Genomic DNA, 18,407 nt, shown 5'->3' with positions numbered 1-18,407 from the left:
CACAAATCTACAGGGACCACAATGTCGAAAAAACCATCCAGGTCTTTCAGAAGACATTTCTGAACTTTTATGAAGCGTTCGACCTGTCGGTACCAATCAACTGGTTTCTCCCGTAATTTTGGAAAGTCATTGGTAAAAGATACTATATCTTGTCTGGACCAAGGGACATGGACATATTTTCCCCCTGGGACTTCTCTCATGGGACATAATTTTTCTGGTTTGTCAGCTTCTTGTAAGACGTACTCAGCAGTCCGTGGTCTCTCCTTGCTATCCTCCTTTTTCTTTGCCCATCTGGCTTTCCACTTGTCTAGATCTCCCCATTTCTGTGCTAAGTTTATCAGTTCTTTAATCTGCGTCTTCTTCCCTGCGGTATTCAGGTTTTCTAGATCTTTGTCTGAAAATTCTACCCTATAGGATTTCTGTAGTACTTTGGATCTGCTGATATCTATTCCCATACATACTGCCGTGTCCATTAATTTGTCATAGTATATTTTTGCGTTCCGAGTAAGGTGTTTGCACATGAACAACAACTCATCTTCCTCCCGGACATTCAATCGTTCTAAACCCACATTCCCTGCGCTCAGTTCCTCTAGCTCTATTCTTAGCTTATAAATATCTAGTGGTTTCGGATGAGGGGTTCCCTTTTCTAATTCTCGGGTCCATCTTTCTATTTCCTCGGGAGTTACCACTGTCGCACTTTGAGTTCCTGATAAAGACTCTATTAGTACGTCTTTGTTCCCAGTCTGAGTTCCCATTCGAGACATACTAGGTCCCTGTTCCCTATTAGGCAGATCCATCAAGGAAGCCATGGACTCACATTCACTTGCTTGGTCATCAATAATGAGTGGTTCCCTTCTGGGCGGGGGCATCATCGGGGTTATGACTGGAGTTTTTGGAGTATTCATTCTGTCCCCATATAGGGGAAAAACTGGACCAATGGTTACTGGAATCGTCAGGGCTTCAGGATTTGGATTAATCTGAGCTATGGCATGTATGAGATCATTCCGCTGTCCTCTCAGGGCATCCCTTTCCTGCTCGTGTAATACTCGATTCATGGGGGAATCCTGTATCATTTGGGGTACTAGAGAAGGATATAAATTCGGAGCAGATGGAGTGGATAAAACTGATCTTTCCTCACCAAAGGGGTTGTAATTTGGGACCACGGGGTCTGGTCTACCAAATTCCTCTCCTCCCGCTCTTTTCTGTTCTATCCCTGTGGAATCGGCTTCACTAGTGCTTCTTCTTCCTGAAGGTCTCAATGGAGTAGTTAAGCTTTGAGATCTGGTGTCTTCATTATAAGGCGGGGGACCTTTCATAAATAAGTCCTCTAAAAATTCATCTTCCGATTCACCCAGGGGCATCAGGTGTCTGGTTTTCTCAGTACATTTCTTCCCTCCCATCATTTCATTAGCTCTGAACATGGGGAATAACCCTTCTACCATCATATTTTGTCTCCACTGTTTCAATTTCTGCTCCTTGGTTTCCTTTACCATTTTTGGATACCATCGGGTCACTCCCTTGTCCATTCGGGGTCTGTCTCGCTCTAGAGCCTCAATTTCCCATTCCTCTAAAGCTTCGTACTGAGTTAATCTAGGTCTGGGAGGTAATTCATTCATTCGGGTCCTCAGGTTAAATAGGACTCTCCCGTTAAAAGTACCATCAATGGGAAAGGCTAAAACTCCATCCTCCGCAGTGTACTTTACCCAGTTCTCTAACCATACACAGGTATGATACCCTTTTTCTAACATCATGAAAGAGGCTGGAGTATCTGGCGGAGGAATGATCACACCCTCCCTAGTTCGTACGGGTTTGTCAGTTTTGAAGAAATTCTTTATTTTGCTGGCAAATGACATTTTTCTCTTTCCTCCGTACATGTTGTGAGGTCTGCCTCTGTTCATCAACTCTTTATGACACCCTAGGTTTCGTGGATCAGGCAGAAAATCAGGGTACCACATACACCGCTCGTAACAATCTATAAGCTCGGTGCGGAAAATTTTTACTTCGTTTGTGCTTCCAATGCTAGCGCGACTCCAAATTTCTCAACAACCAATCAGTGCAGAGGTTGCAAAAAGTTCTTGACCAATGGGTGTGCGGCCTTTCGCGAGACGCGTTCTCACGCTCAGGCACTCACCCCTCCCTTACAATTTCGGCTTCACTACACACCCGCTGGTTTAACCAATACCAGCGCGGCACGGAGTGACGTCAGAGCAGCCCTTCGACTGACTCCCTCCTTCACAAGGTAACGGAAACTTTGTATTTTCTCTAAGGTGCTATTGTTAATTTTAGTCAACAACGTGTAACATTCGCCATTGTGTAGGAGTGTTCTAAAGAGATAGAAAGTTCTTCTTTTACTGCAAGTAAACCACTTCTGTCTACTTTTCATACACTTCGGATAGACTTCTCTTGCCTACCCTCACGCAAGCATTAGAAAACCTGCTATTACCCAGTCTCATCCACTTCTTTCCGGGATATATACTAAGCCTGGGGTTCGTCAGCGTTTCCCTTTGCTATCATACAAGCTCTGATGACTCTATTACTCCCTTAGTGTGACCCTTACTAGGTGATATCAGACCAAGGTTTCTATCAGCAGTCCCGTCACTGTCATTCATAAAGTTTTCCAAAAAAAAAAGACCTAATTAGCGCTTCCAGTTCCACTTGAACCATGCACTAACCTTTCCTCCCTACAAATGACCTCAGAACGCAATGGATTCTACTCACCATCCGTTATACAATTCCCCGGGGATTTCAGACAACACTCAACAATCACACACAATTGGTTAATAAGACATATAATAATTAGCAGCAATACATATATAAATCATTTAAAACAATTTTGAAATCGATTTCTTTTGCAATAAAATATTAAGTAACACAATCAATATTAAAAAAAAAAACAATTTTAGCAGCACATTTATTTTTCACGGTTTCTTTTCTAACTATCTTATCTACCTATCTTACTAGTCCTAACCATTCCTCTGCTTACCAGAAATTACTGATAGAGCGCGCGGGTCACCCGGGTCACTTAGATTACCAAATTGTCCACGCACTGGGCCCTGGCGTGCATATGATGACAGTGTTTTGCAATGAACCGGGTGAAACCTCTATCACGCTACTATCAGTAATCGTGTGGGCGACTCTTACACCACTCACTATTCATGTACCTGACTTACCACAGGCACATTACTCCTGACGGATCAGGAGCTAGCAGTGGACAGGTGATAAGGGTTTTCCTACAAGGGAGAAAATTCTAATTTACACATTTAATACCTTTAATATTTCTTTAATGTATAATGACCACAGACACCTTGATGGTTTTAAGGGTTTTATATAGTATAAGTTTTAGAACGAAAATGCCATTACAAGTAGGCAAATGCAAAGTAATACATCAATGATTAGTATCAGGACCAGAATGTAACTATGGATGAGAGTGAGTATCATAGAGTAAAAGGGAACACTATAGGGCATGAATCATAAGGAACATTTATTTAATACAGTTTAATCTAGGGCAAGGACGTGAGGAAAACCTAATGTGTGACCTAATAATTTTATACTATTTCCTAAACCTTATGCTATCTTTCTAACTTCACGGCAACCATACTAAGGGAAAGGGAATAAGTGGAACAAGCTAGATAAACAGTCGGGTTTAACAATGTCCTATAGGAAGGGTAAAAGTGGAACATTTACTAATAATCAATTGCATGAAATTACATTCAAAGGAGAAATGGAGAATATCACAGGCAAGATTGCTTTAATCAGAGGAGGAAAAGTTGAGGGTATAGTATAGACAGACACCTATGCCAATATTTACCTAGGTGAGAATGAGGACTAACCCTGGCCACGGGTCAGTTGGGAAAGAACGGGACAAGGACCCTCAAGGATTCAGGAAATACCAGAAGGTGAGCAGGTACAGCTCATGGACAGTTAGGACAGGATACCCCTCAGGTCTGGGTCAGGACTGGGTTCACCAAGGCACGACCAACCCCTCACAGCTTCGGATGTAACGCCAGCGTTACCCCCTCTTCTGGTCGGAATCCGCCAATAACCCCGATTGGGTTTTCGAATCTCCCAGCAAAGTGCTTCGCTTAGCACTTAGGACTAATTTCCACCCCTTGGAGTTTGTGGAAAGTTTCAGGCAGAATGCTCCGCAGCACTCTGTATCAGGCACCTATAGAGTTCGTAGGGTCAGTGACAGGTCTGCTACTCGGACAAGTCGGACAATTTCTCTAGGCTAAGCTAGGCTATATATACAGTTTTAAGTCCCCAAGACCACCCATAAATGTTGCAAAATGACAAAGTCCCATCTTCTGATTGGTCAAGGGAGGTGGTTTAAGACATTTGTCACCACCTATATTTCTATTACGAATTTCACGTGACATTACCCTCCCCCTAGCATCTGGGTTCCCAGGCATACATGTGGGAAAGTACAATAGTGAAACAAAGGTTTGCAACATTGTTGCGCATTTCAGAGTAAAAATAGCAGGTCTTCAAGGGCAAAGGTGCTCCTGGAAAGGACAGTCCCCTTTTTAATGGAAAATGGCCAGGTTCCATTGCTGCACGTCCCAGATCTTTGATCACGTGATGAGGGATACGTCAGCTTCAAAATGGATCCCATCCCCACTTCAAGGCCCTCATTTACGCGGTACATGAAAAGTAAGCGAAAACAAATTAATAACACAGAATAAAATGAATACACTGTACACCATGACCAACTACTCTTAATCCCTCATTTTATAATACTTATAGCATTAAGAGTTAGTGCAGAAAAGATGCATAGACAAAAGCAGCTTAAGATAGCATGACGCATGATTAGTGACAAGCGGCCATTTTAACACCACTGCGCATGAGCGAACTTTTCCCTCCAGATTGCGAGTGCGTCACGTCACATGGGTATGACCGACGCATGCGCAGACTGAATTTCTGCAAAGCGGCCATTTTATTAATGTGCAAGCTTGATTACGATGAAAAACACATAGGCAAGCCTCCTAGGGACACCCGTGTGTTGGGGAAACACAAATAAATGACAAACAATCGGAGTTAGTACAGTTATGATTTAAGGCGAGGTTCATGAAAGAGAGCAAGTCGCGTTACGTGCGAATCCTTGCTCCATCAGCCTCACAACCATATTACAGACACAGGCCAAAAGGCAAAGATGCAATCAGGAGGCACACTGATCTTTGGCACAACCGAAATAACTTCCAGCAGGTGAGCACAATCAATTTTCAGCCACCTGCATGGGGATCTCTGCCCCCCTTGGAAAATCAGGGCAATTGTCAGCTGCACAGCGAAAGGTTCTTAAAAAGCTTACATTTATCTCTCTATATAAGTTTATATATAATTCTCTGGGTTTAATTCCCTTGTTTCTACAATTAAATGCTTACATTTTATTTGTTTCACATAGCTTAATATAGCACACGATTTTGTAAAAGGACTTTCAAAATACTCCAAACTATATAATTCATCTACAATTTTCAATAAAGCTATTTACTTTGCATTGTTTAATTCATTCTTCCTGTTCTTATGTCTACTCCCCGTTTCTTCTAACTGGTTGCCTGTTACCACCATCTAAAAATATAAAAACATTAAAAAATATTGAAACTTCACAATTGCTCACAGGTCCAAAAAGACTCCACATTCAAATGTGTACAAATAACTCTTCATCAATATTTAAACCGTTTGCTTACTTGTGTCAAGTTCAAATATATACTTGGATTCGAGTCTGCTGAGGATGCTCTCCCGGTCTCTAACCCCCGCGTTTAGCAAAACCGCATTTGTGACAATCATCTAGTATCACCATCATGATGTCGACAAAAATGGCTTGCTGCTGGGTAATTCTTGCTCCTATTCTATGTCCCTACAGGGGCATGTCAACAAATATGCTGAATACTTAGGGGCCGATCAGGATTGCGGTTTTTCCGCATCCTCGGGGCCGGCGGAAGCCACCGCCGGCCCCGAGGATGCGGAAAAACCGCAGCGGACTGACCAAGGACCCACCGCCACATTAGGATGGCTGGTGGGTCCTGGTTTCCGTCCGCAGCTTTTCCGCCGCGGTTGGCTTACAACCGCGGCGGAAAAGCTCTAATATGATGACGGTGTCTCTCAGACACCGTCCACCATATTAGGATGGGCAGTGAATTATGCTTTTCCGCGGCGCGTTTCCCGCCGTGGAAAAGCATACGGAACTTCACTGCGGGGGCCCGTTGCGGGCCCCCTAGGTGAAGGGGGGGTGGGGGGTGCACATGGGGGGTACCTATGGTACCCCCCTGCATTTGCATGCAGAAAGCGGCAGGCACCGCACGGTGCCTGCCTCTTTCTGCATGCAAAAGCAATGCGTGCATTTTTAACATTGCCGCGGGTGCAGCTTGAAGCTGCACCCGCCGCAATGTTAAAAATAGAGGATGTGACCGCCAGGGTGGCGGTCACATCCTAATTGCACAGGAGGGAACTCCGCATGCCATGCGGAGGTTCCCTCCTGCTCTGGGGTCGCGGACGGACGCAAGTCCGTCCGCGATCCTGATCGGCCCCTTAGTTTTAAAGTTAGAGACCTCAGTCAAGTGTCTGTTCTTATCCATACTCGGGTGGATTTTTGCTTGAACTTGCATGTTTTACATTTATAGAAAAAAAACGTTTTTAAGGGCGGCCATTTTGTAAAGAATAATTTGGAGGAAATAATGGCATTTATTTTGTAATGACCCTGTGATAGGTCAAAGGATATGAAAACGACCAATGATACCTTATAAAAAGGCTAGATCATCCAGATATTGTTTGGTAAAAAGTAAGATGGTACATGATAAGCCTTAATAGCTGCCCTTAAAACCTGGATTCTGTAAATGTAAGTCAGGCAAGTGTCTAAGTGACCTCTAAAAACCAAAAAGGCAATTTCAAGTTAAGGTATTAACTTGATCCTAAAGCCCACCCACTCCATGTATTGTGAAATGTCATTATGAGAGAGAGTCAGGATGTGAAGGAGTGAGTGAGTATTTCACTGATTTCAAGAAATGAATACTGAACCTGATGTATTTTTTTTAAAAAAATATTTTTTTATTGGCATCTATATATATATATGTATACATACTTGACAATCATCATAATTTGTAAGAGAAAACAGGATCATATGTATTGCAGTGGTTATCGGTTACATCTAACATAATAGTACAAGTGAGTTCCTGCAAAGCAACAAAGATTAGACTGAGCCACAATATCACCTAGACGTTCAATTGCACTCAAAACAATTAGTTACCGTGGATACAGGTCCTATTTATAGTAAGTTCTTGTTATTAATTCCAGTTCAGTAGGGAGTGGTTGAACATCTACTCCTGTGGCTATTTGAACGCCTACATGTCTTTGTGATCTACAACACTTCTTCTGGCTTGTATTCTCAGTTAGTGCTAAGCTGATAAAAGAAATGCCACCTATAAAGGTAAAACCAAATGATACAAACATTCAACTACAACAAAATCTAACCCACCAAAGGTCTGCGCCTATTACGAGAAACTGTCTGTTTGAAAGATTACCTACAGTGTGTGACAGTGGAGAAGGTGAGAGGGGGAGGGGAGGGAAAAGAGGCCCCAAAATGGATGGGTGAAAGAAGAGGAACCACGGTGTCTGAGCTGGTGTCTATCACTATCCCTCAGAGTCGGTCGGGTTTGAAATCGGGGTCCGATTTGGTGGTTGTCGTGCATCCCATATCTTCACTGCATCAGCCCAGGGTTCAGCCAACGGTTTACACCGTTTAGTAATTCTTTCCTCTCGGAGTAGAGCTTGTTCTGCAGCCCTAACCCAGCGTGTAACGTCCTCATCCCAAGCCACCACCAGCGGGGCGTACATTGATTTCCAACCCAATGCTATCCTTCTCTTGGCCAGGATAAGAGCCAGGTCAATGAACCTATTTCCTATTTTGTGTGGTTTGGGTCTCGGAAACAATCCCAGCAGGCATAGCTCTGGAGAACACGCTAGGGTTCTTGCCAAGACCTTATTAAGCATATCCACAATCTTGTTCCAGAAATCCACTAGTCTGTCACAAGACCATATCATATGATCAAAATCTGCATCCAAATGTGAGCACCTGGGACAGGCCTGATTCTCCCTCCCATAGATTACATTCAGCCTGTGTGGAGTAAGATAGGTTCTGTGGAGAATGTTAAATTGTATGAGCTTAAAAGCAGTGTTCCGAGATACCTATGTTGGGCCACTTAGGGCTTTCTCCCATTCCTTCTTAGTCAATTGTCTATATTAACGTGCTCTCCCATCTCTCTAATAGTCTAGGCAAAGAGTATGGTGCTGATTCCCTTATTGCTAAATATAACCATTTTATCAAGTGCCCCGCCAAACACAAAGTTAACAGTGCCTGTAGGGTGGGAATGCTGAAGCTGATGTATAATTGTGCAATATTGACATTGTATTTTTTGTTTAGGTTATTTGCATAGTGTACCTACTACAGAACAAGCACAAGGCACTTCACATACAAGAGAAACGATCATCCATTCTTAAATAAGAAGGCAAGAGGAAAAAAGAGATTGGGTGTTGTAACAACAACATCTTATGAGTTAAAAATGTGTCCTGTAGAGTAGTTCTAGTCAAATTTAGCCATGTTTAGGTACTGCCTAAAGTGGTGTTCCTTTAGATGTTTTTTACATGTATAGAGTTGAATTTGTTTTCTCAGTTAGGTAGCAGAGAGTTCCAAGAGGAAACTTCTTCCCTGGCAAATGATGTGTCTGTGCGATTGAAGATTTGAAGTTGGATACTTCCATGAATAGCGAGTGTCTACTTCCGAAGTCTCTTTCACTGTCGGAGATGTTTATTAGGTGGCTGGGTATGGGGAACTGTTGTTGTGGAGGGCTGGTGGGTTAAGCAGGATCATTTGAATGTCACTCTGGTAGTGAATTGAAGCTGTTGTAATTCCAGCAGGGCTGGAGTTTTGTGGTCATATTGGCTTGCTGCATGGGCGAGCCTGGCTGCTGAGTGTAGAACAGCTTTGAGCAGTAACGTGGCTGGTGGAGATATGCCTACTGTGCTTCCAAAATCTATTCCTGAGATAACCAGTGTGTGAATGGCAGTTTTACCATGGCTAGATCAGCTAGATGAGATACTGGATTATCTTTTGCGTATGTTGGTAACAAGTGGCATTGTTAGCTACTTTATTAATGCGGGGGAATCATTCTAAGTGATGAGTCAAATGTGAAATATAAAGAGTTTTGTGGAGGGGGTGATCAGACATCAGTAGGATTTAGTGAATTTTGAATGGCTGTGTCTATCTTCTGCAATGCAAAGAGAAATGTGTTTATGAATGGAAGGGTGTAAAGGGGGTCCTTGTGGGAACTCACCCCCTCCCAAAACACCGCCTGCAAGCAGGTGCAGTCATTCTCGGCACCTCCCTATACCCTCCTTTCAAATTCAGCCCAGGCAGCTGCGAGCAGGATGAAGGAAGAACCTTCAGTTTCAAATAGCTGGTCCACATGTGTGAGTTTGCAGCTGAGCTGGGGGCACCACACTTACTGTGAGAGGGTGCACTGACCTGGTTTGCACCTAGCACACCCAGTTAAAGGTACGACGGTGTGCAGACAAGGCACTGCACCCTATAAAGGATATGGGCCTAGGAGTGCGACTGGAGAGTTTCACACAATATGCAGAAAGGAATGAAAAGGCCTATGGTGTTGAGATGCAGGTGTATCTTTAGTTCCGTCCTGAACCGGAGGAGGGTTAGAGCAGTTTAAATGCTCAAAAGAATGTTATTCGAGAACCTGTGCACATAGATAGAAATGGATATATGTTTTTTTTTTGCAGTTCTTCTCCAGTCTGGTTATGTCCATGCTGTGTGTGTTGCATAGTCTGCTAGAGGTGGATATTTTCTCAGCCAAGTAGATCTAGTGCCATTTCTTTTATCTGGTCTTGACGATTATATATGGCTGGAGGGGGAGCCAATGAAGTTCCACCCAGGTTGGGATGATGTGGTCGAATTTCCGCAGGCCTTTTGATGAGAAATTCTGCAGCGTATAAAATGGTTCTAAGATTATCATGAAACCAAAGACGCCATTTTTCTTGCAGCTGCCAAGTGGGTCTCAAGTTGTCTAAATCCGTATATAAAATATACATTGGGCCATATTATCATGAACGGCGATAACATTATCGCCACTTTAGCGGCAGGAAGTTGCAGCTAAAGCGGCGATAAGGGCTTGATAATAGGCCCTTGAGAATTCCCCTTGAAGTCCAGGTTAGATGTCCTTCACACCAGAACCTGGCCTTCTATGGGAATTCTCAAGGGCATATTATTAAGCCCCTTATCGCCGCTTTAGCAGCAATTTCCTGCCGCTAAAGTGGTTGTAATGTAATCACTGTTCTTGATAATATGGCCCATTATTTTAAATTATGAGTTGTTTTACACGACTATTCATATATTTATTGAATGTTTGAACTATGTTACATTTTGTAATAATTGGCTACACCACATTTGTAGGCATGTCAGCGTTGCGTCATTTAGGCCATGAAGGGAACATAGACCACTTGTTTTTTAAGCAGTATAGGGACCTCTTTCCGATACTTTCTGATTATATAGACATGAGTGTTCATAAAACAGTGTGACGAGATGGAGATTCTTGATCACAGAACCAGGAATCGGCTTTGACCGACTGTTTTAAGAAGCTGTCACCGAAGGCTGTTGCCACCTTTCCTGTGCACCCACGCAGAGACCACGCTTGAGAAAGGTCAGGGCCAGCACACTCACTGCTTACACAGCAGCACCTCCCTGCACGGCTGTACAGTTGAAGGAAACCCTAAGCACGCGCTCTGAGCAAAAATGAATGACTAAGAATGCTGCAGTATTTATAGCTAATTAAAGGCATATACTGGCATTTACTGCAAATAACTAGGAATGTGATTGGACCAAAACAAATGTGTCATTTTTCGGCACCCTGTAGATTTTTATGCAATGTCTAGAAATGCTGGTACCTCAGTATTGAAGTTATGACTTACTGAGAGAAGGTGGGAAAGTGTGGGCTGTTTTTATTTGAGAGGCGTTGAAAGTTAGATTATAAAATGAGGGCCAGGTTTATCATACTTCCACGCAACACAACACAACGCAGGACAACACAAGGGGAGGAATCTGCCATGTTTAACATTATATGGTGGAACATCTTCTTGCGCTGGCACACAATGTGCTGCCTTGCTCCAATGTAAGCCCCCTTGCACCATGTTACAAGGGTGTTTGCATTATAGGCAGGATTGTTTTTGTGCAGGAAGGGGCGCCTGCATTTCTGCTAGCACCTTGCATGCAAGTCTGCCAATCCCAAGGACTGATGAGGCTGTCCTGATAATGCCAGCCCTTTCATCCTAGCTCACCTAAAACAAGCATTGGGGAAAGTCAGTAGGTCTGTCTTGAATTTGGAGATTTGAATAAATTATTAAAAAGCTATGATGTCACACATAGGGCCCTCAGTGCTCAATGATAATTTGCCCCCGGGTGTGATAAACGTTGCTTGTGTTAAAAGGTCTGGCTTGACAGTACAGCTTTTTGCTTCACTTGTTGTCACCAATTCTTCAAAATATTGGTTCGGTCCCAGGAATGTTTCTTTCTCACTTCATTCTGTTAGTCATTTGGTGTGTTATTGCAGCTTCTGCAGATTGCTTGCATTGAAATACATGAGGAATTATTGTAGGTCTTAGAAATACACTGAATCCTCACACATAGCAATTGTTTTTGTGCTGTCACAGCCTCAAAGAGCCAATCCCTCATTTGCTGGGGAACCTAGGAATATCTTGCCTCAGCACCATGTTACAGACACAGGCCCAAAGCCAAAGAAGCGATCAGTTGGGGCACGTTTGGATGGGCACAATCACTTTTCACACGCATGCAGGAGAATCTCTGCCCCCCTTGCAAAGTCAGACCAATTGCCTGCTGCACAGCAAAAGGTTCTTAAAAATCCTAAATTTATCTCTTTGTATAATTCTTTATATGATTCAATGGGATTAATTCCCTTGCTTCTGCAATTAAATGCTTACATTTAATTTGCTGCATATAGCTTAATATACCACAAGATGTTGTAAGTGGTGGTCATATTCCAAATTGTGGGTCAAGTGCTTTTTTGTTTGCAGAGCCTGGATAAAATAAGGGTGAAACATTCAGTTCTATTAGGCTGTTTAATTTTCATCAGAATGAGAAAGTCAAGCCACACTTTCATCTAGCAAGAAAAGTATTTTTTAAGTTCAAGAAAAATATTATTGGTAGAAATACAAGGTATCATCAATATAGGAATAGTGAAGAGGAGGTAAAGGAGGGAAAAAGAAATCGAAAATAAAAGCACTCAGGAAAAATATTACAATAAAGTAAATGGCATAGGACAATGCAGGGGCAATACAATGAAGCATAAACAATATGATGATTATACATATGATCACGTAGAATTATTCAAATAACAGGTAAGAGCAAAGGTAAAATAGAATGCAAAGGGTATTCAGGGTGGTTTGAGGACCTCTTGTTGGGCAGGTTTTGGACAAAAAGAACGTTGAGCACACTTGTCTAGGTACAGCGTGATGAGAAGCCATAATTCAGCACGCTTAGCAGCCATGTTAATAGGGAAGACAAAGGTAGTGTCTAACCTATGATTATGGCAAACATTATACCACCATGCTTTGAAGGAAATGTCAGAGGAAGCCTTCCAATTAATAGTAATCTGCTGAAACGCTACAGCTATCAGTAAATCAACAATACGAACATCAAAATCAAACTCATCCCAGCAGGGTGAAAGGCTTCCCAGAAAGATGTGAGCATAAGAGAGGGGTATGTGACTGTAAAAAAATTATATTATTTGAGCCCACACCTGTGCCCAGAAGTTGTGTATAGGCTTACAACTGAACAGCATATGAAATAGGGTGGCATGCGGGGAAGAACAAGACCAACCCGTGTCCGGGATAGCGCCAAACCTATTGTTGAGGGTGAAGGGCGTGTGTAGCAACCTGTTGTAAATGAAAAATAGAGATTGCGTCAAGGTTGCTGTTCTGGACGATTTGCAAATCTTGTGAATCTTGGTCCATATTTTGTCCCACACGGGAGTTGACCAAGTAGTGTCAAAGTCCTGTTCCCACTGCGTCTCCACCCTGGACTTGGGTCTAATGGAGTCGTGGGCATGAAGGTGTTTGTAGAGAATTGAAGCCTTGGGAGCAGTACGAAGGAGAGAATGGAGTTGTGTAACACTTGTAGGGGAGGAGGGAGGTAACTGTGCGTATAGTAGCCAGGTATATGAAGTCATCACCGCTGTTTTGAGTTAAAGGTACTTGGGAGCAAATGATGCAGGCAGGTCAAAGGAAGAACGGAGTGTCGGGAAAGGCAGAAAGGTGGATTGTGAGAATAATTGCGAGACCCAAACTAAACCTTTTTGTCTCCAGGACTTCTAGTAAAATGGTTTATCATGAATTAGAAGGTATTTGTTATGCCAAATTGTGGAAGAATGGAGGTCAGCAATGGAATTGGGAGGGTAGGGCTTGGAGGAGAGAAGGAGCTTGGTGGTGAATCTGTGGATAGGAGTGGGAATCGAAGAAGGTTTACGGGAGAAAGATAGATACTCCGCGAATGAGAAGGGAGAAAGAAAAAGGCGCTCAATCTTAGCCCACAAAGAACAAGGAGAGGTAGGGTCCTGTAACCAACAGGAAGCTTGGCGCAGCAGAAATGCCTTCTGATATGCTGGAAAATCTGGGAAGTTTACTCCACCCTCAGATGTAGGATGAATTAATTTAGAGAGGGACATCCGAGGCTTCTTGTTGTTCCATAGGAAGGAAGAGAGGACCTTGTTAATTTTCTTTAAAAATTGAGAGGGAATAGACACAGGGATATTTGAAATGGTGTAAAGAACTATAGGAGACAGCATCAAGCAAGAAAAGTATATACATCTATGAAAGTTTTGCAAATTAGGAGTGAGTCATTCATAAGTGATGAAAAACATAAAAGTCTATTCCAGGAACATTTAGGAAACTGGTCACCCAACCATACTACCAATCCCCTCTTTGGTGGTATATTAAAGGTAGAAGGAAGTTTGGGCTTGATCAGTCCACAACAATAAACAAGCATTGGCATAGCCAATAGGTCTCGCCTTTGGGACCTTATAAGTGTTCAGCCATGTAACGGTTGATGTTGTTGCACCAAAGATATTGTGCTGCCTAACTAAATACTTAGAAGGTCCCAAAAGCGAGACCTATTGGCTATGCCAATACGTGTTCAAATACGACATTGTTTACATTAAATATAACTTTAGACTCAAAATACGCAGTTGTGTCTTTTGTTTTTCGATTTTGTGTGTGTTTTTCAGTATATCATCTATTCTTAAACATCCTCGCTCCTAAGTGCTGAAAAAGTTGGTAGTTTCCACTTTTAGGGTTGAAAAGTAAAGTGATATCAGAGGGGATGATGTACCATAAACCCTTGTTATCCTTTAAGCAGAGATAAGTGTCCATGTGCCTGACAAGCAGAGCTTTAGCGGCCTTACTGATGGAATAAACCAAACATATTACACGCAGAGCTAATAGTAATCCCCGGTTAATTTGAGAAGTTGCCCAGGACAAACACTGCCCCAGCCTTTCGTTGGACGGTGAATCACCCAGGACCCTAATCCAATTTTCACCCCCTGCCTAATCCTGAAATATACACACGCCCCATAGGACCTCTGTAAACACCTGTAAACACCAGCAGTGAGTGGGGTAGAACTGTGGCAATAGAATTAAAATGCATTCACAAGCAGTACAGATTTACAGACTTCGACAGAAGTGCAGATAGAGAGACAGACGGGTGTACACTTGTGTATAGAAAGATGCTTACACCGAGCGCACTCTCCAAACTCGACATGTGTACACAATGCCACATAAATGTAATATGGGTGCTAGGACAGGGACGCACAGGGTACTTCAAATCTTTTGAATTCTACCTAAACAAAAGGGGTCACATTAATTGGCCAACATAGACATTCTGCATTTTAAAGAGACGCGCCTGGCATCGATTGTGCACCCAATCTGGTACCCATTTCTGCAATGAGGGTCTGCAAGACCTCCAAAGACCAAGCTTTCCCTTACAATCTACAGCTCCAGAGCTTCGTGGGTGAATAAATACGGCCAGCGGGCTCCTGGTCAGTTAGTCCAGAAAAGGAGGGGGAGGGGTGGGGGAGATTGAGTTTTGTTTTTGATGTGACCGAGGCTGCATTGATGCTGTCGCTGCGGTTTCTTCATTACTGCATGTAAGAAAACCATGACTTCAGGATCTGCGCTGTACAAAACCTTCTGTGTTTGATTTTATAAACTATAATGTTATTCATGTATAATACGCACCAGGCCATCCAAAGACTGCATATAACATCTGACTTGCCACTTAGTTTACTACTGGCATTGTTTTCAGAGTGGAGGGGGAATTAATGTTTCAGAATTTTGAAAACTATAACTCAAAAAGAAAATACTTCTCAATGCACTGACATAATCCAATGTAGTATGGTGAAATGGTTCGTCTGCATGTTAATGAAAGACACTTTTTGATTTTTGAATGGACCTTAAGATATTTTTGCACTTTTGATGCAATATATGCAGCAAAATGATGCTGTTCCTAAAGTTAAGCAATGCAGGGACACCAAACTTCCTTTCTCTAACTTCAGATAATTGTGCTGAGTCAATAAAACAGCAGCCTAGTTCTACTGTTGACCAGGGGGCCACATGTAATGTCAGGAGGGCTGCATGCGGCCCCCGGTCCGTACTTTTGAGTATCACTGGTCTAGCATACACCCAAACGGGAAACATCCTTTACAACGCAACCATTACATCGCACTACACTTACAACGCAGTCATTACATCGCAACATCCTTTACAATGCATGTCACTAAAACGCAGGCATTACAACGCAAACCATTACAATGCATAGTACCCCTACACTATCCAAAACATACCCTACTGTTGCACCCCCGGGAGTTAGAATAGTAATTTTCACCCCTACACTATTCAACACTCACCCTACTGTTGCACCCCCTGGAGTTAGAATAGTAATTTTTACCCCTATACTATCCAATACTTACCTTAAATGCATTGTGATGGTGTGCATTGTAAAGGTATGCGTTGTAAAGGTATAATGCGATATAATGGAATGCGTTCTAAAGGTTGTTTCGAAAAATGCAATGCAGTGTCATGCGATGTAATGGAGTGCGTTGTAAAGGATGTTGTGATGGAAAAACTGCATTGTAAAGACATGCGTTGTAAATGTATGCATTGTAATATCATACATTCCACCCAAACTAATGAGTAGGGCCTTTAAGCTCTGTGGAAACCCCATAGTGACAGTAGAGTCAAATAGGACCTCCACTCTCGACTTTGACTTGCCTCAATTAAAATCGATGTTTCAATCACTCAGTTTTAATAGATGTAAGAGCATTGCATTCTGAGATCACAACCAAATCAGGTTCTGACTGATGGTGAACTGGTAGACCACAGCAACATCTCAGCCTGCGTCACCCATGTACATCACTTGGCGAAAGAAAGCAGCTTTGCCTCAAGGGACTAATGACCAGGTGCTACTCATTAGCAGACCTATAGAATCAAATGTTAAATCAAACTTCATCAACAGAAATGCGAACAAGGTTTTCAGGTATGCAGAAATGTACATCACTAAGTGAGACAACAGAGACAAAATTACTAACTGAGGTCAAACTATCCCACTGTCATTAGATGAACAAATACTTGTTGTTTGAACTGTTCTCATCAGGAACAAACCTCCTTTGCCTTAGGAAAAAATGGACATGCCACTCCTCTTTAGACCAGGGCACGCGGATGTCCACAATGTGCTGGGCATTACCGCCATTTTGTTAGGGTCACCACATTACCAGGGCGGGCAACGAGCAGTATATCATGGATGCCCACAAGTTGTCAAGAATTACCACCGTTATGTTAACTAAAACATCGTGCTGGGGTGGGCCATGTTGTCAATTCCCACCACTGGATATTAGTGGGGTGAATATATGGTGTGCATCACTCATGCAGATTGTTTTCCATTGCTTGTCTTGCAGGGTAGCATTTTTAACAAATGGAAACCAATGTGGGTTGTTTTGCTTGAAGATGGGCTGGAGTTCTACAACAAGAAAAGTGACAACAGCCCAAAAGGAATGATTCCATTAAAAGGAAGTGCCCTCACTAGTCCCTGCCAGGATTTTAGTAAAAGGATGGTAAGTACTTGCAACTATTATATACTCTTTTAAAGCATGTATATTTACATAATAATTCAATATGGAGTAAAATTATTCCCTCACTATGAAAAATCAATAAGCTGCACAGCCTGCTCCCTCAACAGGCTCATGATACATGCGGTAGCTTTGCATATTACAGTTGCCACTTGGGAACGTAACTTGAGGAAGGGTAAAGTGACAAAGCACAATAGCATCGCAATGTAAAATGACTAAAAAAACAATGTGCGTGACTTTCTTATTGGAACATTTTATTAAGGCTTTTCTAATCCTAACGTTGTCCCATAGCATTTCCTGGATTGGCAACAAAGTAGCTGTTTAATTTGGATCACTAACAGAATATCCAGGAGCAAAATATCGACCTGCCAAAATATCGAGGCAAAAATATAGAATACCAAAATATTGAATTCCTATCTACAAACAGGTAAGTACAAAAATATCGAATCCGAAATATCGTTGTAAAAAACTATAGGGCCTCATTAGGGTTGCGGTTAATCCGCATCCTCTGGGCCGGCGGAAGCCACCGCCGGCCCGGAGGATGCGGATTAACCGCTGCGGACAGAAAAAAGACCCCCCGTCAGATTAGGATGGATGGGTGATCTTTTCTCCGTCCGCCACTTTTCCGCCGCGGTCGCCTTCCGACCGCGGCGGAAAAGCTCTAACATGGCTGGCGGTGTCTATCAGACACCGCCAGAATTATTAGGATGGCGTCCGTCCTACGCCTTTCCACGGCGGCATTTCCGCTGTGGAAAGGCATACAGACTTTTCCTTGGGGGCACGCAAAGGAAAACATGCTTTATTAAACATTGCGGCGTGTGCTGCTTCAAGCAGCACCCGCCGCAATGTTAAATATACAGGATGTGACCGCCAGGGTGGTGGTCACATCCTAATCTGCACGGAGGGACCGCCGCTGCCCCTGCGGACGGTCCCTCCTACTCTGGGGTGGCGGACGGACGCAGGTCCGTCCGCCTTCCTAATGAGGCCCTTATTTAGTCAAAATATCGAATTTTTAAAATGTCTTAAAAGTAATTTAAAATTAATGAAATAATAAATATAATTAACTAAAACATACTTAAAAATACTAAAATAACCTTAAAATTAATAAATAGTTAAAAATATATTTATACGTTTTTATATTTTAATACATATATATATATATTAACGTAACATTAATATAAAATATTAAATATTTTTAGCATAGGATAGCAGGAGGGTAAA

General features: G+C 42.6%; 1 protein-coding gene across 1 annotated transcript in view; it reads left to right on the top strand.

The window, feature by feature from the left end:
- Nucleotides 1-18,407, top strand: part of PLEK (pleckstrin) — a 322,392-nt gene that overhangs the window by 132,148 nt on the left and 171,837 nt on the right. Inside the window, exon 2 of the mRNA XM_086927734.1 lies at nucleotides 17,016-17,171. Within this exon, the coding sequence (XP_086783860.1) occupies nucleotides 17,016-17,171 (156 nt within the window). The remainder of the gene's footprint in view (nucleotides 1-17,015; nucleotides 17,172-18,407) is intronic.

Source organism: Lissotriton vulgaris, chromosome 6 (genome assembly GCF_964263255.1).
Source record: "Lissotriton vulgaris chromosome 6, aLisVul1.2, whole genome shotgun sequence".
Lineage (NCBI taxonomy): Eukaryota > Metazoa > Chordata > Amphibia > Caudata > Salamandridae > Lissotriton > Lissotriton vulgaris.
This window is presented reverse-complemented; position numbering and strand designations above follow the sequence as displayed.